Source organism: Rhynchophorus ferrugineus, unplaced genomic scaffold, assembly GCF_030347505.1.
Source record: "Rhynchophorus ferrugineus isolate W39M unplaced genomic scaffold, kcgeb_rfMv2 rfM11, whole genome shotgun sequence".
NCBI classification, from domain to species: domain Eukaryota; kingdom Metazoa; phylum Arthropoda; class Insecta; order Coleoptera; family Curculionidae; genus Rhynchophorus; species Rhynchophorus ferrugineus.
This window is the reverse complement of record NW_027472590.1, coordinates 9,606,929-9,633,193: the sequence shown is the minus strand read 5'-3', so window position 1 is coordinate 9,633,193 and position 26,265 is coordinate 9,606,929. Positions and strand designations below refer to the sequence as shown.

Sequence of the window (26,265 nt, the reverse complement as noted above, 5' to 3'; positions counted from 1 at the left end):
AGAGAAGTCTCACATCATTTCAAGTAATTCGGTTTAGTAGAACTGGAGATATCATGTCAACCCTCTCGAAAAAAGTAATTTTGAGAAAATTTTGTTTCAGATACCGTGTCACTAAAACAGCTATATCTCCGAAAATAATTAAAATTTTGAAATATTCACTTAAGAACATATTCTAACTTTGAAAACATTAAGAAAAAGTAGATTTTTAAAAATGTCTGCATTAGTATACGATTAGTATAAGTTTGGATTAATTACAACCCGGTTTAGATATCGCGTCACACAACTATATCTCCGAAAATAATTTAAATATTGAAAAATCCTGTTAAAGGCGTATTTTTGAAGGGTTAATCTTGGAAAATATAAAGAAAAAATCGATTTTTTCAAGTTTTTTGACTAAAATACCATATACCCATAACGCATATACACATATACCAATGGGAATAATACTCAGTTCATGCTGTTTCCCTTATTAAAATCGAATTGCTACATTCTGCATGCACTATCAATCAACCTAACTCTACTTATAAACGCCATTGAATTCGAAGGTCTTTTGTATCCAAACTGTTGCTTCCCAATTAACATAATTTTTCGTTTTTACCCTCTGCGAAGCGCGTACACGACATAAAATCGTAATCCAAACAAATCGACCAAATTATAACGTCGTAAACTTTTTACCGTTACTCGATTTACATCTCATTATGCCCGGGCCCGACGGAAAAAAGGGCGCGGGTCGATTTTTCCGGGACCCAGGGCTAAAAAACCGAAGGGGCAGCGATTCAAAGATGCGTTTGGTCTCGCGAGGGGATCCGGACGCGTACAATGGCGGCGAGGAACCGAGGAGACGGTCGAGAGAACGTCGCCGGAGCTTCGAAGGGAACGCACGACGTCTGGGTGATGGCACACCTGCCCTTTTCGAGACCAATGCACCCGAACATAAACACGTTCTACGGGGGAGGCGAGAAACCGACGGTTTTTTTTTTCGTCTTCTGTTCGGATTTTTCTGTCGAGCTTCTTATACGGTTGTGGTCTTCGCCGTAGGAATCTTAGTAGGCCATAGACGAAATATCATCGTATTCTTCCCTGACTTTTTTCGATCTGTTGTATATTCAATCCAATGTGTTGTGTGTTAATTGTCAAACCTTTTTAATTGAACTTGCAACATTGATATTAAGGAACTATAGTTATTTAATATTTTAAGTTAACAAATTAACTTATGTTCATTATTGCAATAACAATTGAATAGCCCATCTTAAAACAAATCAAGTTGACCGTATTGATTTTTAATCACAAAACCCCTAGGAACAATCATTATATATGAGAGATCATTTCTGCTTGTTGATTCGGATCAAATTAGTACAGATATTATTATTTTTTAAATATCTGGAAACCAAATCATTAACCCAGTTCGTTAAATCACGTCAAATTAGCACCATTCTTATTATTTTTATCATGCAGAAACCAAAACAGTAAGCAATATATTTTTATTAATCTCTTAGAACGCCAACAATCTGCCCGTGGGCAATAAGTATTATTACATGGTTTCAGTTATATAATATGACTATCCTGACATATAGTAGATCACTTCAGTAAGTTATCTGCTGTACAACTTATAATCTAAATATTATTTTAGATACTATTTTAACCTATTTTAGAGCCTATCCTAACTTATTCTAAAGACTATTCTAACTTATTCTAGAAATTATTAAATTTCACTCTATGTGTCTATTAATCAGTTCGTATGTTAGTTTGCGTTTGAGCCTACGCACTTCACTGTCATCACGCACATTTAACTGTTTGGCGAGTGCATTGGGATGCACTAATAGTCTTTCAGATTACTACGCACTAACATTTCGAATAACACTCGTTATAGTTCTAAGGGGATATCGCGCTGAATCAGTTTGTTGGACACGTAATATGGGGCATCGCCGATGACTCGCAACACTTTATTCTGGAACCTCTGGAGGATATCTATGTTAGATTTGCTAGTAGTACCCCACAGTTCAATACCATGGGTCCAAATGGGCCTAAGTATTGACGTATACAGCAAAGCCTTGTTATCTAATGATAATTTAGATCTATGCCTTATTAGCCAAAACATTTGGTTTAGTTTAAGCCCAAGTTGTTTGCGTTTTGTCAATATATGTTCTTTCCAGTCAAACGTCGATCAAAATGCATTCCCAGATATTTAACATTGTCTGCTTGCGGAAGTTTCATTTATTTCATTCTACTGAAGGACAAGTTCTTCTACAAAGGGTGAATATCACATGGATTGATTTTGTCTCATTTTCTTTGATATGCCACGTTTTCAACCACAATTCGACTTAAAGATGAGGTTAGAGGTTTCTTGTGGCTGATATTGGATCCTCGTGTGATGATAAAACCGCTGTGTCGTCAGCATATGTTCCAACAGTAGTGTTTCTTGAGGTTGGTAGGTCAGCTGTATACAATTAATATAACAATGGGCCAAGAACACTACCCTACGGAACACCCGAATATATTGGGTGTAGGTCAGTGTATTCGTCACCCTGTTTGACAATAAAATATCTGACTGTAAGGTATGATTCCAGCAGTTGGGGCAAAAGCTTTTTCAATTTAACATGTAGTCCAGTGTGCCACACCTTGTCGAAGGCCTGAGAAATATCGAGAAACGCAGTGGAGCAATATTTTTTATCGTTTAATTTTTTGTTAATTTGGTTGACTAATCTATGCATTCGTTTCTGCTGTTCTGTGTTTATTATATACGGAAGCCAAATTGATGTCTTAATTGTCTTAATGTATACTTTTTCGAAAAGTTTAAGAGATCACAGGTAACGTGCTTATAAGACGATAAGAGGAGAACTAAGAAATATCAAATTAACTTTTATTTTATTGATATTTGTTCATAAAAACACCAGAAACATTCATTGATTGTTGAAAGATCATTTCTTTTAATTAAATCAAGTCAAATTAACACAGTTCTTATTATTTATTTTCTTGTCCAGGGACCAAAACATCACAATAATCAAACCGAGTTGGCTAGTTTTATTGATTTCTAGCTATAGCAGTATCAGCATTTCTTGGAATTGTTCATTATTCACCACGAGATTATTATGCTGGTTAAATCCAGTCAATTTGACACAATTCTTAAGCATTCTTTATTGTATTGAAATGAAAATATTAATATTTAATTTTTATGATTTGTTATTAAGTCATATAATGGTAAAATCCAGTCAGATCAACGAAATTATTACAAATAATTGTGAAAAAGAGGAATACAAATCGTACAACGAATAATGTGACATCAGACGGATTAATAAAAAAAAATAATCGCGTTATCCTTGAAAAAATTGCTTGACCCTCCCGCAATATGTTAATTCGGATACATTTCACATAACCCAAGTGGAAATTCTTAAAAATCCGACGTGAACGTTTTATATCATCGTCCACGTGCCTCCTAGTCGCGGCGAAGATCGGACCAGCGCCCGCAAGGACACACGCACTCGCAAAAATTCGTCCATTGAGGGGCACGTCGTTTTCACTATTTCATTCAGCGGTTTTTTTTCCTGTCGCCAACGTACGAAAGTGATATTTTCGTCGTTTCTCACGCTCGTGTTAAATATTCGGCCGATTTTTCATTCATCGATCGGACGAGAATCTGTATCTAATCAGACGGGGGGGCCAGTTAGTCATCGCTTATTCCAACTCGAGACCTCGCGATGATCTAATTGATATTACACTTTTTTGGTGGTCGAGATTATCGGCATTTTGGCGAATGCGTAAGACGATAGTGATGTAATTCAATATACCAGAAGAAAAGGGTCCGGATATACCACGACACTTGATTGTAATTATCGGGATGCATACGTTTGAGGACCTTCTGTTCCCTTTTTGTTTCTTTTACGCGCTGGTGGTTTTCTTTTCGTCGGTATAGCCGCACGGCATTTGGGATCACGGTGAGTCCGCCAGATGGCAAATGTCGCGAGGATATTGAATTTGATTAATTAATCCGTCATTATAGTTTTTTTCTGTTTAAAAGCACCTTCCGAATGGCTTCGATCGATCGAACGATGCCTGAAAACGATCGAGTGCTCAATAGGAGAAATCAAGAGTGCTTAGGGAGTTCGACCAACTCCTTCAGGAATTCTCGAGGCGCTTTGTCTTTGACCTCGGGCGTACCAGGTGGAACGTAACGTTTCCACCGCCCCTATATTCAGTTCCTTGTTTGCCCCGTTGGAAATTCCTTCAAACTCGATGCAAGGGTCATCGATAACTAAGACCTTTTGCTTTTGTTTACCTCGTTCTTAATTCTGACGTGACGGTGGCCGTTACGTTTCGGGATCAGAGTCTAGTTCTGGAGAATCCCCGCACGCGTACAAGGGTTTGAATTTGCAACGTTGCCAGTTGTTACTATGCTTCAACACTTGTAACGTTCCTTTTACGTTTTGTACCTGTCGAATTCAAATTGCCACTACTTAAATTAGCTCAGTTTTCATCCAACATAGCATCCATTGGAATTTTAGCAGATGGTTTGACTGCAATTATATTTTTATGTGTTTTAATAACTCTCATCTCCAGCCCTCTGATATATTCCTGATGCTCGAATTTAGAAGTGGTAATATTTTTACTAAAATAGAAATCTCCAGCCTTGAAAATCTTCAAACGAGCCTACTTCTACAACTTCTTCCTTCTTCGAGAACTTCTTCAATGTTTCTTGTTCAATTTTAACACCGTGAACTGACTATATGATCAACTAGCTGTAATTTTGATGAGATATACTCACATAAAGGACATCGAGTCATATTTATCTTTATTTTTACCTGCATGGTCAACTATACTTAAATATAATAAATTTGGTCTAAAGTCGAATCCAGTCTGCAAAACAAAAATAAAAATTGAATGGATAAGCACCTGGATGGAATGTCCTCATATGTTTGTTCAGATTAAAAGTGGTATAGTAGATTCTTTAACAATATTTATAGATGATTTACCCTAGTGCCTACCATTTATAATCTAAATATGAACAGTACAAAAAAAACTATTAACAACATTTTTAACCTTACAAAACATGGCTCCCACCAATGCATGGGTCAAATCCAAAATGGCTGTTGTAGTTCGTTGGATTCTACTTCTCAATCACTTGTAAATGTCAACCTCGCAGAGTTAGGGGGAAACTACCGAAGTTTACCGTTTAGAATTCTCCAGAAATAGCCCCTACTCATTTCGGACGGGAAGGTGCCCGATAAAACCGACAACATCGGAATTTCGACCGAATGACGATTCTTAACCTCATTTTTTTCATCCCCCGGTCGGCGAAACGACAGATGCCCGCCGGTCATCATCCGTCCGTCCATCCACCTTTCTCCCGTCGTTAATCGACGTCAGATCTCGCGAGTGTGACGACGCAAGGTGCACGCATCGCACCGGACGCGGTACCGCGCCTCTATCACCACGTGGTACTACCTGCCTTATGTCCGCCACCTGCCTGTAGGGTAATTGCCGATCAAGATGTCCCGGTTAAATTGCTCCGCGACATGAACGAACCCCCCGATCGGTTGATCGCCACCTTCGATGCGACGCCGATGCTCTTTTGTTTTCGTTACTTGTCTTTCCTCCTTTTCGTCTTGACCGGTTGAAATCGGCCGAATCTTGGTTAATTACGTTGCGAGATTAGACGAGCGAAGTTTATCCTATAGGCTATTGGACTTTTTGGCTCTAGGAATCGATCTACTAAGCTCTTTATCTTTGAATGCATTCATGGTTCTATTAAAATAAAAAGTACCTCTACCTAGTAGTGCTCTACCTGTGGCGCTTCTTTTGGGAATAGGTGAATTATCCGATACCATTAATCGAGTAATATATAGTCTGTTCAATAAAACAGTGAACTTGCGTCATCTAAATTTATGACGTCAAAAGGTCGCGATGTCGCATCAACTTTGAATTTTAGTTCATTATGGCTTTGTCTTATAACAAAATACTAATCAAAATTAAATAATGAAATAAAAATAATGCTACCAAATATAATTTACAAAAACAAAACAAGCAAATTAGCACTTTCCAACAGTATTTACAACGATTTATAACCTGTAATTATTAACACTAATGTTTTGAGAAGTTTTGCAGACGGTCGGCTCGAACTTTTGCTCGAACGTGTCAAGCAGCATTGTATCTCTTTTTAACTAGAACAAAATTAGGAGGAAAATATTGTCTGATTTTAATCTATAGTCAATAGTCTATCCAATGAAACAGCCAACGTACGCCATCAAAATGTATGACGTCAGCAAATCGCTAGGTTGGCGCATCAACTTTGATTGTTGGTTTACGTTTGCCGATGTATAACCTAATATTGTCACTAATGTTTTAAAGAATTTCGAAGACATTCGACTGCAGGCTTAACTAGTACCAGTACAGATCGAATTTTATAGACTGGTTCAGTGGCATGTACCGACGCATCAGATGCTATTTTGTCTCTTTTTAATAAAATTTTAATAAATTTTTGTCTCCGAGTTTAAAACGAACTTTACATTTTTACAAACCGCATTTGGCAGTACATTTGACGTCATCTATGACTTTTTTCGCAAACTAGAGTGACACGATACTCAAACACACATTCGCAGAACCAGTATTGACCATCTATCGCCAAGTGAGCGAGTGCTAAATTCTACTCTACTAATTTTTTTTTAATAAAATCGAGTACTTCTTTATAAAATCGAATGTCAAGTTGTTAAAGCTGTTTTTTGCTATCTTCTTGAAGCATTTAGATTGTCTAAATTGTCTCCATAGAATATTAAGAATCTTATTTTTAAAAATCTAGCATTCTTAACTTTTCCAATTTATATATAAAAAGCTATATATAATTTCGAATGGTCTGAGTTTCTGAGTCTCTGTCTCCCGGATACTGAAACAAATTTCACAGTAATGACCTAAACCAACACTTAAATATAGGACAATTCGCAAGAGTCTAGAGATTTAAATAATTTTGCAAACCGTGAGAAATAAATGGTAATCAGATGATGTCAGGTCAGGGTTGTATGTGGGATGCGACATCGATTCCAAACCGAGATTTAATTATTTAATTTATCTATGTAATGTTTTGCAATGTATTGATGAATTGTGGTGGAAATGTCATGGTGGAACACGATCACGATGATGATGTCATCTGAAAGCGCACAACAGTCTTTCAAATCCGTTGAACTGATCTTGAGAGATATCATGAGTTCCCGAGCTCAATAAATTAATGATGTTCATTATGCAGATATATCAGTAGATATTGATGATATTTGATACAATTTCATCGATTTACACTATGATCAACCACATTCAATTTTCGATGATATACTGGCAACGATAAATTGAAAACTATGACCCAAACATCTCGTTTCAAATAAACAATCAGTCTCGTAACCGGATAAACGAAACCCAACTGAAAACTATTGAGTCAAAATGTAAAGGGATGTAGGAATATTTTTTTTAATCCTCATATTATTTTATAATGAATTTTTGATTTATAAACCATTAATATGTCTTTGACCAATACTAGACATTTGTAGGTCGTAAAATATCTCCGCCTTATCGTTGACGAATGTCTCAACCAAAAAAACTGTGTCCCCTCCCCCCAGGTTCACCCAACATCCACCTGCGCCATATAAAATGCACCCCTTGATCGCCAGTTGGTCAAAAAGCCGATCCGAACGATTTCTATATTATTTTTTTATCTAATATCCGTACTTCACCCATTTCTATCCACCTGTTGCTCGCTAACGCCCTTATGCACCTTCTGTCTTTCGTTTTCCTCGACCGTCGACGGTGCTAGGACGGTACCTTCGGGTTCGTACGTCATTAACCTCGCGGACAGATGCTTCGTCTTGCTGTTCCTTCCGTGTTCTTTTATTTTCTTCTCGTTACGCACCACTGTTTACAAATATACTACTGGTCTTGTTTATATCACGAGATTTTATTAATTATACATTTTTTGTTCCAGAACCCACCCTTATCAGAACACCGCCCTCTGTGATAGCAGCCGCCTGTCTCAGCTCGGCCATCAGAGGCCTGAAGCTACCCTGCCAAATAGTCGCGGTGAAGGACATCTGCCAGATGTTGAACGTCAACGTGGAAACCATCGAGACTCTAATCAACGTCGTGGATAACGTGGTGGAGAAAGTCGCCAGTCCCAGCGGCAGCGAACCTCCGTCCCTGGAACAACCAGGCGCCAAGCACGAACCCGCCGGTTACGAGAGTCCCGGTTACGGACAACCAGAGACCCCCACCGAGGTGGAGAGCGTTTATTTCTGATGGCAGAAGTCCTAGCTATAAATCAAAGGCCGCCTTTAATCCTTTCGTTGTTGACTGTACGTTTATTTGGCCCCTGACGTGTTGAGCTCGTCGATGGCGTCCAAGTCCTGTACAGTTATGTTGTTGATGGGCATTAGAAACATTTATCGGGTACAGCGGGAACACCTTCGACGAGCTCAGCGTTTGTTGATCACTGCCAAGGGTGTAAATCGATGCATGATTCCAAGCATGTGTTTTAAAAGTTTTTTCTTTGAAATAATGTTTTAGCCTGCTTTACACCCGATATTTCGTTATTAATTACAATGTTGTTAGCGTTAAAATAATTAAAAAATTTATTTTTATATGAATATTACTTGTACATACATTTATACGGTTCCTTTTCGAACCACAGTGTGCTATGTACTAAGTGTAAGACGACGATTTTTTACGTTTAGTTTAAGCCAACTTTGATCTCTCGTATGTCGTACGTATATAATGATATATATTTAAGCCATTTAGCTATAATGTCCGTGAATGGTGGATTAATCGATCTCCAGAATAAATAAGTAAACAAAGTAGCGGTAGTTAATATCAAGTATTCCTTGAAATGTTATGAAAGCTGGTTCTGAATACGAAATTAGTGTTTTAACAACCACCGTACAAAGTATAATAATTATCGACCAGTTCATCCATCCCGAAATGCGTCTACTGTGATTTAACTTAAATTTTATGTAAGGAAAAGAAGCGCTCAAAAACCGTCAAAATTCTCATTCCGCACCTCTCCAATTTTTATTTTTCGTTTTGGTTCGAAACATTTTCTAGAATTTAGTTTTTGGTTATTGAATGGTTTTTGTTATCTAGTCTTTAGTATTGTATTTTTTTTGTATATTTTTATGATATATTTAACCTTAAGGTGTGTTACTTAACTTAGATTATTATTGATAAACAATTGTTTATTCTATAATAGTTTATGTTTGCAAGCAAACATAGAAAACCAAAGTTTTTGTATGAATATGTAACAGTATTTATTTGAAGTATAGTGTGTATAATATGTAAAGTTTTCATAATAAACGTTTGATAAAATTTATGCCTTTTAATAGGGGACTATTTTATTTTGGATGGGAAAATGCTTTATTTTTAATCTCTACTACGATATGTAAAACAAAAGACACTTATGACTAAGTTCTGAATTATTTATCCATAGATAACATACTAAAATCAACATATTCTCAAATCAAATGAACCCAACATATTTTATATATAGAAATATATTCTAATACTCCCCGTAAATTATTACTTGGTTCTTTATTAAAAATTCAACTAAGATAAATCAAAATATCATTGAAATAAAAAAGAATATTGCTTTTGTAACTGACATAATCATTGAAATGCCTTGTCTTGTTGCTTAAATATTGTCTCCTTGTAAATATAAAATTCATTTTCATTTCAATTTGAAACTGATGTACATCTTGTGCCTGTTTAAAGTTTCTTTTAGATGTTAACGTTTTTATTAGGGGTTAATTTAAACTGCATAAAACTATTAACTGTAATAAATCTTTCTGGTCCAAGTTCTTTCAAGATGGCAAGTTGTTCCCAGAATCATATATGTTAAATTCCAGAAAAACAAGAAATGTTATTTTGTTAATGTCAGTAAGAAATTTTGTACTTCATATCAGTCCATATCTTCATATCCAGTTATTAACTTTCATAATAACGTTCATTAAAAATATTTTCTAAGTAAATTTTTTTAATTCTATTTCGGTTATATTATTACGCATTCAATTTCTTATAAAGTTTTGTTATCTAACATAAACTAAATTAAAACATTATTTGATCAATATAATAAAAATAAAAAATTTATTTAATGGTATGCAACTATATAAACACTATGGGTATATGGTAGAAAAATAAAATTCCCTAGAAGAACAAAACATTTCGATGACAGTTGCGCCGTTTTGACTTTTGTTGTGGAAATAACGAGTGAAAGTGCAACGATGTTTAGCAACTAATCAATGAAACTGTATTTAATTCATATCTTGAACGACTGAAAATTTATCAATATCGATATGGGTGAGTTAACATTTTTTTTTGCAAATTACTATCTAATCTCAAGGTGTGGCTTATCTACTGGTTATCTGTAATTGTGGTGATTAACCTTTTATTGTTGTGTTATTTGCGGATGCGTCAGGTGCAACAAGTCTTATTAATATATTTGTTACATCGTGCGGGTTAAATATGACTTATCGTAGTAACTACCGGTTGCAACCAGTATTGGAGACTAATCTGGATTCAGTGTTTAGTGAATCTAGAGAAAGTCTTCAGTCAGTGCAAACATATTTAGAATCTATCGATGATCAGAGAGGTATCAAGCATGGGATTCATATACTTTCCCATTCGAATTCGGCAAGTGCAAAATGTTTTTGAAATGTTGTTTTTCAGGTTGTTGCGAAAAATGCGTTACGCGCATTCCTTATGCCACTTTGATCGCTACCATTATGTGTGCCTTAGGTGTTACAATTTTTTGTAGCACTATGTACAGAGGTTCAACACTGACACTTTCAATGTTCAACGAGGTATTCAGCATACAATTGTCATGGTAAACGTTCATGTGTAGGTGTATAGACATATGGCCTAATTAATTTCTTTCAGGATAAATACAGTGAACTTGATATTTGTGTTGATAGGGGCCTGTATGGGAGCACTTGGCCTTATGGTATTAACTGTTGGATTTTTAGCAACTGGAGCTACAAGACATAAGGTTTACAGGGGATGGGGATCAAGAGTAACAGGAAGAATTAGTTGTGCAATAGTATGTATATTTTGTGTTATCACATAGTGTTCATTTTTCAACAATACCCTTTCAGTTTATGGGAATTACATATATTTTACAAATCATATGGTTGCTTATGTTTTGTTTCCTGGTGATAGTTACATTTGTTTTTACTGTCTTCTGGAATATGTGTGAGAATCCAAGAGTCGCCTCACTTCAGGATGATATTGATTTAACACAATTTTGTGAGTGATTTTGTATTTTGTTAGTTTGACTTCAATGCAATGACGAAAATCCATTTTAGATTTCTTGTTTCCAACTGGTACCAGACAAGAGCACATGAAAGTTTCTGGAGAGAGTAGTATTAAGGCTTTCTGTAAAGATTACGTTGAAAAAGTGGAGATTATGTTTATATTAGCTTCTGTATCTGCAGTACTGATTATTTTAAGCTTGGTAAGTACTTTTTTTAATGTCACCATTAAGAGGCTACACTAGTGACTTTTCAGGTTCATTATTTAATGTGTCTATCAGCCAATTATGCACATATCAGAAATCAGGAGAAATTCCTTCAGTTCCAGGACATGCAAATGTTGGGCGATGCCGACCTACTGGCGGGCAAAGATAAGTTCTAGGATACAGCCCAGGAAATTCATATGGCCGAGAGATACTTGTTTGACCAGAACGACTTGTCAGTTGCTCAATAGTAAAATTTAATCTATACAAAACAATAAATAAAGTGATTCAATAGATATATCGGATGTATGAATTTCCTGGATATATTTTTGTATATAGATAAATATTAGTTTTATACAGACAATTGTTATAACAGTGGCACAAATTCACTTTGGTTAATTTTGGAATCGGAATGGAACCTGATTCATTATGGAAATTATGGTTTTTGTACAATTCTGAATTGTACGTAGAAAATAATGTATTCTTCCCATGCCAAACAAGAAAAAAAAGTATATAATACTTGTGATGTAATGGAAATAGCCTAGTTGCTAACGGTATAGATGTGATCTATACAAATTATTTATATTTTTTTACTTGTATGTTTATTATAACAAAGTAAATAGAAGGAAATGATTCCCGGTGATTTTCTCGCGATCATTTAGGTTTAGTTCTGCATTCTCCGTCCAGTACATTTAAACAAACATTCCTAACGTAAATTCTCACACATTCACGTACCTTTAACTAACAATTCGTACCTTTAAACACGTCGAAGTTTAATTTAGTTTTAAATCTCGTTATAACTAACTATAGTTTGTTTATATTTTTAATTAGTGTTAGGATTCGAGCACGCACCTTTAATATGTTATATCCACAGGTATTTAATGTATGCTTCGATTATCTAGTATGTTGAAACAAATGAGTCATGTTATTGGACAGTCCAGCTATTTCGAACCACTCGGTTGTTGTCATTCCGTATTTCTCGTTTATATTCTTGTATATTTTATCGGGGAACCTTTTCGAGACCGAATACTGCCAAGACCTGGTATAGTTATAGTTGGACCATTTCCGTGGTTATGTGGTAGCTGGTTTGTATACTTTTGTAAACTTTGATAATAAAATATTTATAGAAAATGGTGTGTGTTTTCATTGTTTTTACCCGTCCATCATCCGAGTCCCCGTTTATCGTGATAACGCATTATCAGGATCGACCTAAAAATATCCACAATCTCGAGAAAAACCCTGTTGAATTCGATTGTTTTTAAATTAAAAGGCTCGTGTAATACATGGACTGAAACGTCCCGGGCCTAACACATAGATGGCGCTAGTTTTATTGCATTCATCGCTTCTTCAGTTTTAGTACTAACTTCAAAAAAGAGCTGTTAAAATTTCATGATATTCTAATCATAAGTTTGTGAGTTACTGTGCAAGACTGACACTACATGTTTTAATTTTACACCGTTTTTTAATGGGAAAAATGCCGTTCGGGTGAAGCAGTGGCTTGAAAAGTGTTATAACGACTCTGCTCGATCAGAAACAACAATAAAATGTTGATTTGCTGACTTCAAATGTCGCCGTAGAGACAACGATGATGCAGAACGCAGTGGGCGTCTAAATGAGGTGGTAGCACCAGAAAACATCCACAAAATCGTTTTGAATGATCGTGGAGTTTCGTGAGTTACCTAATATCGTAAAGATATCAAAAGAACGTGTTGGTTTTATATTGCATGAACATTTGACTATGAGAAAGCTCTGTTCGAAAAATCCGCACCAAATAGTAATTTTTGTGGGTGCATTGCTACCTATCGGGCCTTGTGTAGGTTCTTGTCGTTTCATTTCAAAATAGTATAGATCAATAGAGTTTTTCTGATGTATCATACTGAATAACTGAATCTATTGACTCGCCATTACTGAAAATCCCTGTACGTTAACTCTTCCTGATGTTACTGATTTGTGCATTCAGTTATCTTAACGTCTCGGATCTACTATTCAGTCAATAGAAATATTAATTTCACTCAGTTTTGTAACAAAAAAACATTCAATTTATAGGTGCTGACAAGACGTTATATATGTTATATCTCGCGAATTTGTTAAGACTAAATGGTGGTGATGAGACATAGGTAGTTTGGTTTATGTTCTAATAGACTTAAATCCCCAGTGTCGTTTTGTATCGCCTTTCAAAAGTTCTTTCTTTAAAATTGTATTTTGAAGTAAATTAATGGTTTCACATTTCGTACCTTCTATAGTATTAAAAATCGATGCTAAACCTTTATGTTACATGTTTTACTACTTAAGACACTACGAATATTACATGCGGAATAAAATATTTCGATGATATTACCAGATATCATCAGCAATTTTTTTTATTATTGGCAATATACTACGAATTTAAAAATAATAAAAATGTAGATGAAAGATAATTGGATTTTATTTACGTTTCTAGAAACTGAGCTTAAATTTGGCTGTGACGTGTTGGCTATAAGGCAAAACACTATGAACTTCATTTAAAAAGTGGACAAATGGACAAAATACTACATTAAGAAACCAATTAAATCTACTGGACAACGGATAGAGCCTTGTAAACATGTTAAAAATGTGTTTTGTTTCTCCATGATTATATATAATGGCAGGTATATCGAAAGAGTTGTAAAAACATACAAATTTTAACCGTGAGTTTTTCTGCACCCACCTTATAGTCCAGTTTTTTCTCCGTGCGATTATTATTTATTTTTGCCTAACTTTTTGACGAATTGGAGATCAAAACTGAGAATAATCTTTTCTTCGATTGCGAGGACCAACATTTTTATTGTAGAGCGCTAATTTGTTGATTGGGTAAAGTTGTTTTTTGTTATGGTAATTCATGGTCATTAATGGTTGTTCGTATTCCAGCCGTTTTTCGTGCAGTGTTGAGCTCAAACACATCAATTGTAGTCGATAGCGATCCCCATTGATGATCTTGAAATGTCCAGAACACTCTGTGTCTTCGGTCTCAAAATCACGATTTTTAAAATGATGAAACCAGTATTCACGTGTTGAAATCGATGGAGCATGTAAGCTTCACGTAGCATTCGATGACTTTCAGCTTGCCTTTTTTAAATTGAACTAAAAAAGCAAAACATCCCACGAATGCGATTTACTCTTGTAAATTCTTTTTTTTTTCTTGCACCAGATTGACCAGCTAGAACCAAATGGCCTTCGGCTGATTTCGCTTCGGGTTCGGGGTATGGTTGTTTTGCGGGTGACAGAGACCCTGGGTTACGACTGGGACTGTGGAGTATTTTTATGAAATTTTTCACAAATGGGATGCCTGATTGGAGGTGTGTATTGACGTTCCTCATAAACCATGGGGCATTGAGTAACGCGCGAACTTTTTTGGATTGGGACACTTGTAGTTCAAGTTGTCTCTCAGAGACATACCTGTACCACACCTGTGCTCCGTTGAGACAGGCTGGACGGACTAGCATTTTATACAGCGTCGCTTTTTGTGGGATTGGAAGTTTACTTTTTCTGTAGAGTAGTCGAAATAGTATGCTGTACAACGCCATTTTCTTTGCAAATGGCATGCTGTATTTGGGCTGACCATTAAAATCTGCGGTCGAACTGGTGACCGAGGTATGAAACTTTCTGGAGCAATGGGATAGGGACTTTATCGATTTCCTGTAAATTCAACACGTAGTTGGTTATAAATATACCCACTGCTGTCTAATATACAGTAACACCATCTGTTGTAAATCTTTTAAAATTAATTTATAGGCCTGATAATAAACAACTTTCAGGCAAAATTTCCTCTTTCTTCAAAATTTTTACTTTCCTTCAGCAGCTACACGTTCGGTCCGGAGTTGCTCCTAAATTTTCAGTACCTTTTTTGTAGAATGATTTGTCTTACGGCCGGATTTTGTTATTGTAAAATTTATGGTAGGGTAACGCATAAAAATAAACAATCGAACGTCATTCATCATTTTATATTAAAGTACTTATAATTAAGAATTATTAAAAACAATAATTTAAAATATTTGTTCTTTACTATACAAAATTTGATTTATATATGTACAAGAGGTGGGGGAAGGGGGTAGAACGGGGGACTCTTCACCTAGTTTTTATCGTTTTACTTTTTTTTATCCTAAAACAATTATAATGATAAATTGACACGTAACGATTTCCGACAATCACCACCCGTCGAATCGCTGTCTCAGGTGGACGGGTGGAGAGGGAGGCAATGTACAAATGCAAATATAATATACATACATTTTCGATCATAAATTATATAAAAATATAACGACGATAAAACGGTACAACTATTGCACACAGTGAGAACTCTGTTGGGTCAAAGTAAGCCGTGCGAGAGAAAACAAAAATCATTTGTACATCACTGTTATAATAAAATTATACAACATGATATTTTTCCAGGGTGGCCGTGTAAAAATAACAACAGAACAATTGGCAGCTGGAACAGCTTATAAAATTCGAATTCCAAACGGCCCCAATTCAAATTTGCTAGCGTAAATTCGTATTCTATACGAAATCTACCACTCGTTTCGAACCCGAAAATGTTTATGTCATCGCACACCGCGATGCGTTAAAATAAAAAACACTTTGTCACTTGTTCTCGACTGTCATCATGCTTTGTATGTGGTCTTCCAGCATCTTGGCGAGCTGTTGTCTCTTGAACCGTAAACTCTCCTTAATGACCAGTTTCACTATCTCGACCTGCGCGTCCACATCACCTTTCAGCGTCTTCAGACCGTCGAAGAGTTCCGTGAAGTTTTTACCCGGCTTGCGCACTAAACGGTTCAGGTTTTTCCTAATCTCGAAGTTCTGATTGTCTATCTCCTCCTTGTTGACTTCGTTCTTGATTATCTGAAAAGAATAAAGGGCGATGTTGAGACGTAATTACGTTTATTTTCACTTGCGAAAATTGTTTAATTTCGAGTTTACGAAAATTGTAATGTCTTTTCTTTTGTATAGAAAAACTGAATTGGCAAAATAATTAGAATTCAAGAACTAAGAACGGAACATCAGAATTTGCAACAGCATTACAACTAAAGAGTTACGAACCAAGATCAGAAACAGTAAAATGACAGCAAAAGAAACAGTCAAGATAGTCAAGATTTAATCAAAATTAAGAAGGAAGAAAAAGTATCAAGAATCAATAACAGTAGAATTCTTATATGTCGTGTGTATAATCATCAGTCGGGCCTGATGATGGAATAAATATTGGCTAAACCAGACAAACAATTTTGTAAATCATTTCCATCCAATTCATAATTCTTTCACCACTACGTATCGATTTAACATCTGTAATTCTATAAATTTTTATATTATTCGTTTAAATAAAGAAACTCATCTTTGTACATTAATCTACGCAAAGAAGAGAGGAAATAAATTGTATTTCATTTGCGACATTGTTTTCTCTCCTAACAACTCAACAGGCCAACAATTGATTTTTTTATGAAATGAAGTTGTAATAATTGGTTGGGTGTAATAATCAAGAATATTTTTATATTATGTAAAAATGAAAAGTATGTATATACAAAATAAAGTAGGATACGTTCTTATAAAGCATGCTTGCTAATCTAACTGAGATTAGTCTTATGACTTCTTACGTCAGCTGTGTCAATTTTGATAAAAATATATAGTCAATAGTGATTAAACAGGTAACAGAAAAGTGTTTTTGAATGTTGAAATATGAACTCTCCAATGCTGACGGTACCACTATTTTTAATTATACAAGTAAAGTCGAAATCGAATGTCAAACATTTATAGATGCTGTTCCATGATGTTTATACCAGTGATCCAAAACTGGAGGTTTTGCTGCAAATATCAAAGAAGGCCCGCGTAGCTAAATAAGTTCCAAGATTACGAATTCGAAACATTAAGGTGTATCATTTTAGCTCAAACGCATAAAGAATTAGCGAATGAGTTGCGAGTTAATGAATCAACAGTTGGTCAATGACAATATGGCTTTTTTTAGATGCACTGAAAAAACAATTGAAAATTGATTCACTAGCGTTTTTTTTTTGCTTAAAAGCAAGCAGAATAGTTTTCTGACAATTCACAACAAAAGAAAACCTGGGCTAGCTAAACCTAATTAATATGGAATAGTTACAAACTGTCGTGTGGAAGATATTAAGTAAATTCTTACATATCCACGAGACTTGGTTCCTTTTGATTATTATCATTTGCTCAGATTGACTTCGCTGATATACGACATATTGTATATTCAAAGTAGCAGTGAACTCACGTCATCTCAAGTTATGACGTTAAAACACCGCAATGTTGCCGCATTTAAATTTGACATTTTTACGTATTTTAGTTTATTTAACATAATGTGTTTTCTGTTTCTGACTGACTATTTATTTGGTCTCGGCATTTTCAAATAGAGTAATCACAAATGTTAAGCAGCAATTTGAAATCTATCAAAACAAATAAAGCGTCAATACAACGTTAGCCGGTTTATAACCTGTAGTTATGTCTTGATGAATTTTGCAGACATTTGACAACCGAATGACTTTTGCACACTAACTAGGTTACATGTTCGAACGTATCAGACAACATTGTGTCTCTTTAACTAGAATAAAATGAGAAAGAAAATATTGTCTGATATTAAAACATTATACATCTTGATGATGTGAGTTCACTGCTACTTTGAATAGGCTATAGCTAATGTTTCATTAATATTTCTTGCGAAACGATGAGATGTCTCAATTATACTATCCCTAATTAAACACCAAAAGAAATTTAACACGTTCTTACCTCTGGTTTCTTCTCTTCTTTCTCCACGAAATTATTGGTCGGTTCCGTCGTGGAGTTCGAGACGTGGTTGTAATTGGTCTCCTTCAATATCTGTGATATCTCCTTATTGGTATTCTCTATCGAAGACTGGACGTTGTAATAATCGTTATACGGATTTAAGGTTATGTTGTCGTTATGAGTATTGCCTGAAAACCAAAGAGAAAGTTGTTGATTCGACGACGGGTATGGGTCAGGGGTGAACCGTGTTACCTGCCGTAGAATAACTGATGTTATTTCTGATAGGGAGTATGCTATTCGACGCGCTAGAATTGGAGTAGTTCAGATCGAACGAGGGCAGTTCGAGAGTGGGTGACGGAGACCGTGATCTTTCGCTAGACGACGGACTGTCGAGGCCGTTGGTGATTATGTTCGGTTGTTCTTCGAACCGGGGCAGTTCCTTCTCGTTCGTGGTTAAACTCAACCTGCAAGAACATATATTAGTCCAACCGTTTCTTGGATTACTTTGGTACAACGGTGCAACTATTGATAAAATGTGGCTTTTGACCGTAGACAACTTATCGTGGTAATACAAAATATAATACGCAACTCAGATTTTAATATAGATTCTTCTGATTTATCATGCTCTGACTATTAATGATTACACTGTGTGACACAAGTTTTCTAACATAAGTAAAATGTCTAAAACACTGTCTATTGATATGGTTGTCTAACACGTCACGTTGCTTAATAATAGTGTGAATTCTATATACGCTTAAAAGTTTTTAAGCGTATATAGTACAGCTGTATTACTTCACAATGGCAGCCGATATCCTTCCGTGCCTATTGCATATTCAGTGATTTTAAAATAAACGTATGAAAACATGAAACATGAGAATTTTAGACTTAATCAAATACAAATTATACAACTGGAAAGTTCGTGCTGATTTAAAAGTTGTTGACCAAAAAGAACTGACTTTGTTTGGTAAATATAAGCCTCTTTTCAGAAGAAAATGTGTTCTTCCACCCTTATATATAAAACTCGGTTTAATGAAAAAATGTTGTCAAGGCCATGGATAAAAATAGTTTCTTCTTGAGATCTGAAGGATTCTTGTATTTGGAAACTGTTTTCTCTAAATTAAGTGATGCTAAATTAAAAGAAGGCCTTTTTGTTGGCCGACAAATAAGAAAACTTACAAAAAAACGATGAATTCGATGAAAATATTATCGCGAAAAAGTTATCGGCTTGGTTATCTCTAAAGATAGTAATTTATAAATGCTTAAACGATCTTAAAGATGAAAATGCTGAAATTTTTCTCTCTCACATTACACCCATTTCAATTTTTGTTCCCAAATTTTGGAATGGCGAGTGACGAGCAAAATGAACTCTTTCACCAGGATATAACAGATAGTAGAGCATTATCAAGGAATATGCATTGCTAAAATGTTAGCTGGTTTGTAATGAAGAATGATTCTACTGTTCACAAGAGGAATAGTTAATATTTCGTCATTTTGTTTCAGAATATATGACTCATTTATTCTATTGATCACATAAACCTGACTTATTTTGATTCGCTGTCTATTTGTAAATATATATTACTTTTTTGAAATAAAATTAATAACACAAATCTTCGTTTTTATTAATAGTACTTTAATTTATCATAACTTTAAAATGGTACGTGTTACAAAAAATCGTTATCGTTTAAGTTTTTGTATTCAACAGATACAATTTGACAAAAAAAACCGATTTATTTAATGTTATAGAACAAAAAAATATGTGAGGCAGTGTTATTATTATGGTGTTGAGTTCTTTGTTGACGAATAAACTTCCGAGACTGATCATGTGGTCAACCTTACCAGGGGCGAAGATGTCTTTCAATTCTGCTTTGATTAGGCTGATATAAAACACATGAGTGCATTTTTTTTGTAATATGAAATCTAAAAATATGTATATGCGTTATTCCACTTAATCGCATGCATTAAATTGACGACGGTATGATGTTATTAAGCTTCAATAACACTAAAATCCTATCGTGTTGGGAGAGACATAATATAGTATACAGGGTGAGCTATCTGCTGGAGAGTGTAAAAGACCCCATAGTTTGTGGAAATCAAAGCTTTCAATATTCCCTAAAGTTGTTCAAGAGTAAAATAGAAATAAAAGGCAGTTGGAAAGTGAAACAACACATGATTACAGATCCAAGCCAGAATTCTCTTGGACAATAAATAACTTTGTTTAATATTTGATGATTATTCGTTTGATGGTTTAAGTTGTATTACTTTGTTGTTGTATTGCGCATCTTACTAAATAGGTGCCAAAATTACCATCCCATTTTTTGGTGTAATAAGTCCATGTAAAAAAGAGAATATCAGAAACATATGCTCTCCAACATATAATGTCTTATAAACAGACAACCTCTTATGAGGTCGATGTTCCAGAACTACACTGTTAGTACTCTTAAGTGCTTGCATGTATTTGGTCAGCAATTGTTAGATACATTTGTCATATCCCATCTGTTGGTTTGACGAATGAATTGCAAGACTTATTGGACAAAAAACTAGCTCAAACTCTTAACATTCAGACTGTAAAGCTATTATAGCAAAAAGGCAGCAACTCCCTTGATCAGATCGGACACATAACTTTGAAATGCTGAAAAATTGCCAAAAAAGGATCGATTATTAGATCACTGCCAAACCAACATCGTCGGCGGAAAGATGAAAGAAAGTTGTAGAAAATGGTAGGAAATATTTTAATCAACATGTATTGTACCAGTCTTCTTCGATTAATTAATTTTTAAAGTGAAAAAATGATCAGAACACATGCAAGCACCTAATTCATATAGAATTTCATTTTATCAACTCTAAAAAAACAGAAGAGGTTAAGTGGTAGATATTTATCAAGAACGTAATCGACACTACCGTGGTCTAACTATTTAAGTTGTATCATGACCATCCTCTTGAAACATAGCTTTGATTTGACCTTCAATCATCTTTAAATTAAACATTTTTAGCATCAAATTTTTATTAGACATTTTCCGAAACGAAAAAACGAATATATTCTAGTCAAACTTACCACGGTATAGGCGAAGGTTGCGGGGAGACCGGGGGACTTGGCAAGGGCGTGATGTCAGACATGCTCGGCCTCCGAACGCTGAAGTTCTTCGGCAGAGGACCTGGTTTCCGTTTAGCCGGCAACCGACTTCCTACGTCCGAGTTGGGATTCGGCCTTTTGTTGTTTCTGTTGGTCCCCGACGGGGATCCCACCAGATCGATGTCGGCCTCGTCGACCTGAAACCGCAACACTTGCGTCAGTTTACCGGCTACCACCAAGCGACAGGAATAATCACCATCATCCTCTTATCTATCTTGAACGGATTGCCGAACATGTGTTGACGCACGGGTGCCGATTCGATCTCTCTAAGCTGCGGCGTCTGCTTCTTGAGATACTCCTGATAGTTACCCATCTGGGAGATGGGCAGGGAATGAGCGCTATCTAGATCCTGAGATATCCAATCCGGTTGCAGGAAATTATTCCGCATTCTGACTACCTGAAAGGAGGAATATCGTCAGACAGATAGCGAAGCGTGGCGCGTTTGGGACTATCAATCACCTGTTGAATCAGACGATTCCTCGGTATATCGAAGGGGTTTTTAAAGCTAACCGTTTGCCGTTCCTTATCTAAGGTGCTAACGAAAATATTGCTTTGTTCTAGTATTTGGTCCCGTTGCGCCTGGAATCGGTCCTGGAGGAGGGGGTGACTGATCAGGTCTTTCCTTAAGATCACCTTGGGCAAGACCCTGATCTGTTCTGGGGCGTTGAAGTTCGTTTTCATTCCGTTCGCCTGTTAAAACAAAGGAAATGAAACAGTATAAACACAGAACGGGGTACCTCGACACTCACGTTCGCTTGTCGCTGTATGATCTCGCTGCACAGCTTATCGTGCTCGATTTTCGCCTGGTTCTTCACCCGCTTTAGGTAATTTTGTACTGAGTAGCTTAGGCTGTTCTCCGAGTTTTCCGGTATGAGGGTCTGTGCCAAGGCCAGCGGCGTACCTGCGACGACATAACAATGAAACAAAATAACAATCGCGGAGCAGATGATTGATCGTACCCATTCTGGTGAGGGCTCGCTTCAAAGGTACTGCATAATAAGCGGGCAACGTCCTGGTGTAGTTCTGGAACGCCGTCCTCCATTCGTTTGTCGGCTTCCACCTGTGAATCTAATGAAAGCCTGTTGTGTAATACTACTGCAAATAATACTATCAATACATTTTTTGGATATTACGATTAAGCTTGTTTTGTTACCATTTTTTTTTTCAAATAATAATTGCATACACAATCATTTCATCAAGTTTATTTGACGAGTTTAAAAACTAGGTAGTTTAAAAGGAAGCGTAACTCTAACTCGTAACTCGTGTAGCTGTAACTCTCCTAGGTTTTAGTTTCATCGAACCCAAATGTGGTAATGAATATTTGCAAGATGGACTGTAGAATATGTGAAGAGTGTTAATCAGTTTCTATTCGGAAATATGCAGATGCTTTACATGTGCAAATAACAGGTGGGGCAAAAGTCCCGCTGCTTGTGTTGTGTAGACATCCAAATTTTATTATGGATAAATATACGCCACAAGAACGAACAGAAATAGTGACAATATTTATTGAAAATAATCGTTCCATTATTGCCACTTAGCGGAAATTTTGTCAAAGATATCCTAATCTTCCAATGCCTCACAAAACCACAATTTATCGTTAACACGAGAATTTTCAACGGTACGACAGTAGACATACTTCGTTCTGGAAGACAACGCATGTCTCGTAACACCGAAAATGTGGCTCTGGTGCGCGATAGTATTGCAGGGTCTTCAGAAACATCAGTTGGGAGACGTGGTTCCCAATTACATATTTCTGCACGCAGTTAAACGCGAATTTTGAAAACTGATTTGAAAATGTCTCCGTAAAAAATTCAGTTAGTCCAAAAATCACTACCGATAGATCCTCATCAACGAGTTGAGTACAGTAACGCAATCCTAGGGCTGTCTGTTGAAATGGAAGAGCAAGGACTAAAGGACATACGGTTTCAGCATGATGGGGCCACAGCACACACAGTTCATTCAACAATTCAATAATTGAATGACGTTTTTCCACGAAGACGAACTTCGCGAAGGGTTATTAAAATCAAAAGTTTATGTGAATAAGCTCCAAACGATTGAACATCTTAAAGACAATATTCGTCACGAAATTGAAGAAATTCAGCCTCAGATGTTGCAGGAGGTCATGAAAAATGCCTTAAAAAGAGCCGAAAGTTGCATAGCGAATCGCGGTCACCATTTAGCCAATATAATTGTTCAATCATAACGAAAAAGAAAAAAAATGTAAAGACCAAATAAACATTTTATGAAAACCAAACTTACTTATCTTTTCTTTGAGCAAAGTTATAGGCAATCAAAATGGTAGCGGAACGTTTGCCTCATGTATCATCATTACAATCAAAAGCATAACCTAATTGATGCAAGAATCACCGTCCCATGATGCCATTCAGATACTTAAACCAGACAATGGTACATTCAGTGCTTCATTATCACCTTCAAAAAGAAGATGAAAAAGCATGTGCAATTACGGTGGATTCTGAATAATTCTTGGTGCCAACGTCTTCACCACAAGTTCGTGAAATTTTTGATCTCCACGAGAGGTGACAAATTGGCCTCCAAACAATCCTGATTTAATCCCTACGGGGCTATGTCAAATCTAAAGTGTACGCCAATTGACTTCATTTACGCAATGGAAAGAAAATCGCTAAATGGCGGAGTCTACATTTGCAGACCTTATAAAGAAATGTAACTGTTTCATTAAATAAACGCCGAGTATGCGTAGATTTACATTTGGACCATTAAAAGAAATATTCCTAAATTATGTACTTAGTAATTATGCACCTTATAACTATGAGTTTTTTGATTAGTATATTAATCCATAATTTTTTAAACTAAATCATTAAAATAATGAAATGTTCATTCGGGAAATAAATACGCCTTCATCATATAGTCAACATATGTTTTCATGTGTTTGTTGCCCTTTCGCTGAATAAGCGACTCAATTCCGAAGAAGTCAATTTCTTTTCTATGGAAGAAGTCAATTTCTTTTCTATGGGTAATATAGACGCAAATGTGTTCCCTTTAATGGTGATTATTTTGTTTTATAAAAGTTATTTCGATGAAATTTATATTTAACGCGAAAAAGTGACGTGGACTACTTTTTCACACACTTAATAATATATACACTGAACGGGTGATCATTATACTTACTTTGAATAGTTCGTCCAATAGCGGAAGCAGCACGGGATAATTATATGGCATTACAAATAGATTCACACAACTTAAGTTTGTACTAGCTTTCAGGTATCCAAAAGGATGACCCACATCAGAATTTTTGTAACTATTGGTGACGAAAACCTAAAAAATAACGCGCCTCATAATCACAACTAACGCCCGTAAATCAGAACAAACCTGCCAACAGGTCTTTGGTTGTTTCCTTGATAAAATATATTGTGTTAATGGCGAAGGTTCCAGTTCATATTTATCGAATGGTAGATTTTCTATGACCAGCGGCTCTGAATTTGTACAAGTGAATTTAACGTTTGGATGCGCCGATCTCGGTGGTAACACGCTGGCAGTGACTTCGGGCCAGAAAGATTCCGGTATTGGCCAAAAACCTTAAATTAATATAGAACACAGTAAGACAAAAGAAAAAAGTAAAAGAGCAAAACTCACCAACACAGTATTTATTGTTTTTAGGGACATAGATCATTTTTCTACAGTTATGCCATAATGTATTTTGAGGAACATTGGCTTGGTTTCTGTCATTTTCCCCTATATCAAAATTATCATCCTTAGCCTCATCTTTATCAAACTGGGGAGGAGGGGGATCAGGTCCAATCTTTTCAAAGTTGATTACAACTCCATTTTGTACTTTTTGTACTAAACTATCTATACACTGATTTAACATTCTGTGAGATGTAATGCAATATGATCGCCCACCAGTGACTTCACACATTGCATCAATTGGACTACTGTCACTAGGAACTAAACCAGTATCCCTCTCTACAGCTGGTGTCCCTAAAAACATTAATCAGTCATTACATGTTTAAAAACAGGACACTACTTCTCATACCTGACAATCTTAACACTAAAGCAAAAAGTCTTTGGTCCCACCTAAAAGGTTCTCTAGTCATTTCATAGCCGGGAATGGGAGAAGTCATAGGTAAATTGAATTCTTCCTGAACCCCATTAACTATAAGTATTTATTAGCTTTATCTCTTTATTCACTTCATATTCAACCATTTACCTGTAGTTAATTTACCACCATCTGTAATTAAAACAATGACAGCTGTTTCTAAGAAAAAAGGGCATCTTCCCTGGCCATAAGTATCTATCCCAGAAGTCATCCTATTAATATTTAATACATCAAATGCTTGTTTCACTGCTACTCCCATAGTGGTCATGGAATAACACTGAAGGTTTTTAAGTTCATTCATAAAGGTAGCTAAATTCTCTTTCCATCCTAGAATGTTGGATATTTTAAACTGACATCACTTTACATTACATTTCACTATTACCTGCTTTGATATTGTTAGGACTTTCTTCAAATGTTAATAACATATATCTATCTATTCTACTATCAATACTCCTTTGCCTTATTTTCACGAAGGTTTCAACTGCTGATTTAGCTACGTCTAATAAAGTAGTGCGGCCACCGATATAAGTCCTAATAAAATTTCCAAAAAATTTAAATGTAAACAAATACCGGGATATACGTCCATGTACGTCTGCCGTATCTTTAACCATTTACCAACGCATATGTCAACATAACCTCATTTTATGTTTTTCAAATATTAAAAACCTTACCTCTGAAACATCGAAGCTGATGTATCGATTAGGAATACTATTATAGTCATTTTGTATCTTTCATGAGCAATAAATGATATACATATAAATATAAATAGACGACATTCCTTGCTTGATTACTTTATTTCAACTGACAACAAAAAAACGGAACTTAGGAAATGTCAGGCAAAGT

General features: G+C 35.7%; 3 protein-coding genes across 4 annotated transcripts in view; 2 read left to right on the top strand and 1 right to left on the bottom strand.

The window, feature by feature from the left end:
- LOC143205275 (G1/S-specific cyclin-D2) overlaps positions 1-8,413 on the top strand; it is a 52,325-nt gene extending 43,912 nt beyond the window's left edge. The window contains exon 4 of the mRNA XM_076418472.1: positions 7,958-8,413. Coding sequence (XP_076274587.1) covers positions 7,958-8,268 — 311 coding nt within the window. The 3' untranslated portion in view covers positions 8,269-8,413. The remainder of the gene's footprint in view (positions 1-7,957) is intronic.
- Positions 8,414-10,178: 1,765 nt separating this feature from the next.
- M6 (neuronal membrane glycoprotein M6) lies at positions 10,179-12,601 on the top strand. 2 transcript variants are annotated; one of them, XM_076417896.1, is made up of 6 exons: positions 10,179-10,317; positions 10,687-10,843; positions 10,897-11,056; positions 11,112-11,262; positions 11,322-11,470; positions 11,524-12,601. In XM_076417896.1, the coding sequence occupies exons 1-6, from the start codon at positions 10,314-10,316 to the stop codon at positions 11,647-11,649; spliced, it is 747 nt and encodes a 248-aa protein (XP_076274011.1). In that variant the 5' UTR covers positions 10,179-10,313; the 3' UTR covers positions 11,650-12,601. The 2 variants fall into 2 exon arrangements, with proteins under 2 accessions (XP_076274011.1, XP_076274010.1); XM_076417895.1 differs by lacking the exon at positions 10,179-10,317 and adding an exon at positions 10,407-10,609.
- A 2,813-nt stretch (positions 12,602-15,414) lies between these two features.
- On the bottom strand, positions 15,415-26,242 carry IntS6 (integrator complex subunit 6). The gene is made up of 15 exons (XM_076417889.1): positions 26,094-26,242; positions 25,805-25,953; positions 25,534-25,749; positions 25,360-25,479; positions 24,960-25,304; positions 24,696-24,901; positions 24,495-24,641; positions 22,307-22,415; positions 22,097-22,248; positions 21,807-22,037; positions 21,544-21,744; positions 21,270-21,484; positions 18,470-18,681; positions 18,221-18,405; positions 15,415-16,324 (listed from the first exon to the last, which is right to left on the bottom strand). Exons 1-15 carry the CDS (start codon positions 26,141-26,143, stop codon positions 16,064-16,066), a joined length of 2,799 nt encoding a protein of 932 aa, XP_076274004.1. The 5' UTR covers positions 26,144-26,242; the 3' UTR covers positions 15,415-16,063.
- Between the last annotated feature and the right edge of the window lie 23 nt (positions 26,243-26,265).

Coding starts and splice junctions, on each gene's coding strand:
- IntS6 (XM_076417889.1), bottom strand. CDS start 26,143: ATGACTATAATAGTATTCCTAATCGATACATCAGCTTCGATGTTTCAG. Junction 25,954..26,093: donor TCAGCTTCGATGTTTCAGAG/GTAAGGTTTTTA, acceptor AAATTTTATTAG/GACTTATATCGGTGGCCGCA. Junction 22,416..24,494: donor TATTGGACGAACTATTCAAA/GTAAGTATAATG, acceptor GGCTTTCATTAG/ATTCACAGGTGGAAGCCGAC.
- M6 (XM_076417895.1), top strand. CDS start 10,483: ATGACTTATCGTAGTAACTACCGGTTGCAACCAGTATTGGAGACTAAT. Junction 10,610..10,686: donor ATCTATCGATGATCAGAGAG/GTATCAAGCATG, acceptor GTTGTTTTTCAG/GTTGTTGCGAAAAATGCGTT. Junction 11,263..11,321: donor TATTGATTTAACACAATTTT/GTGAGTGATTTT, acceptor AATCCATTTTAG/ATTTCTTGTTTCCAACTGGT.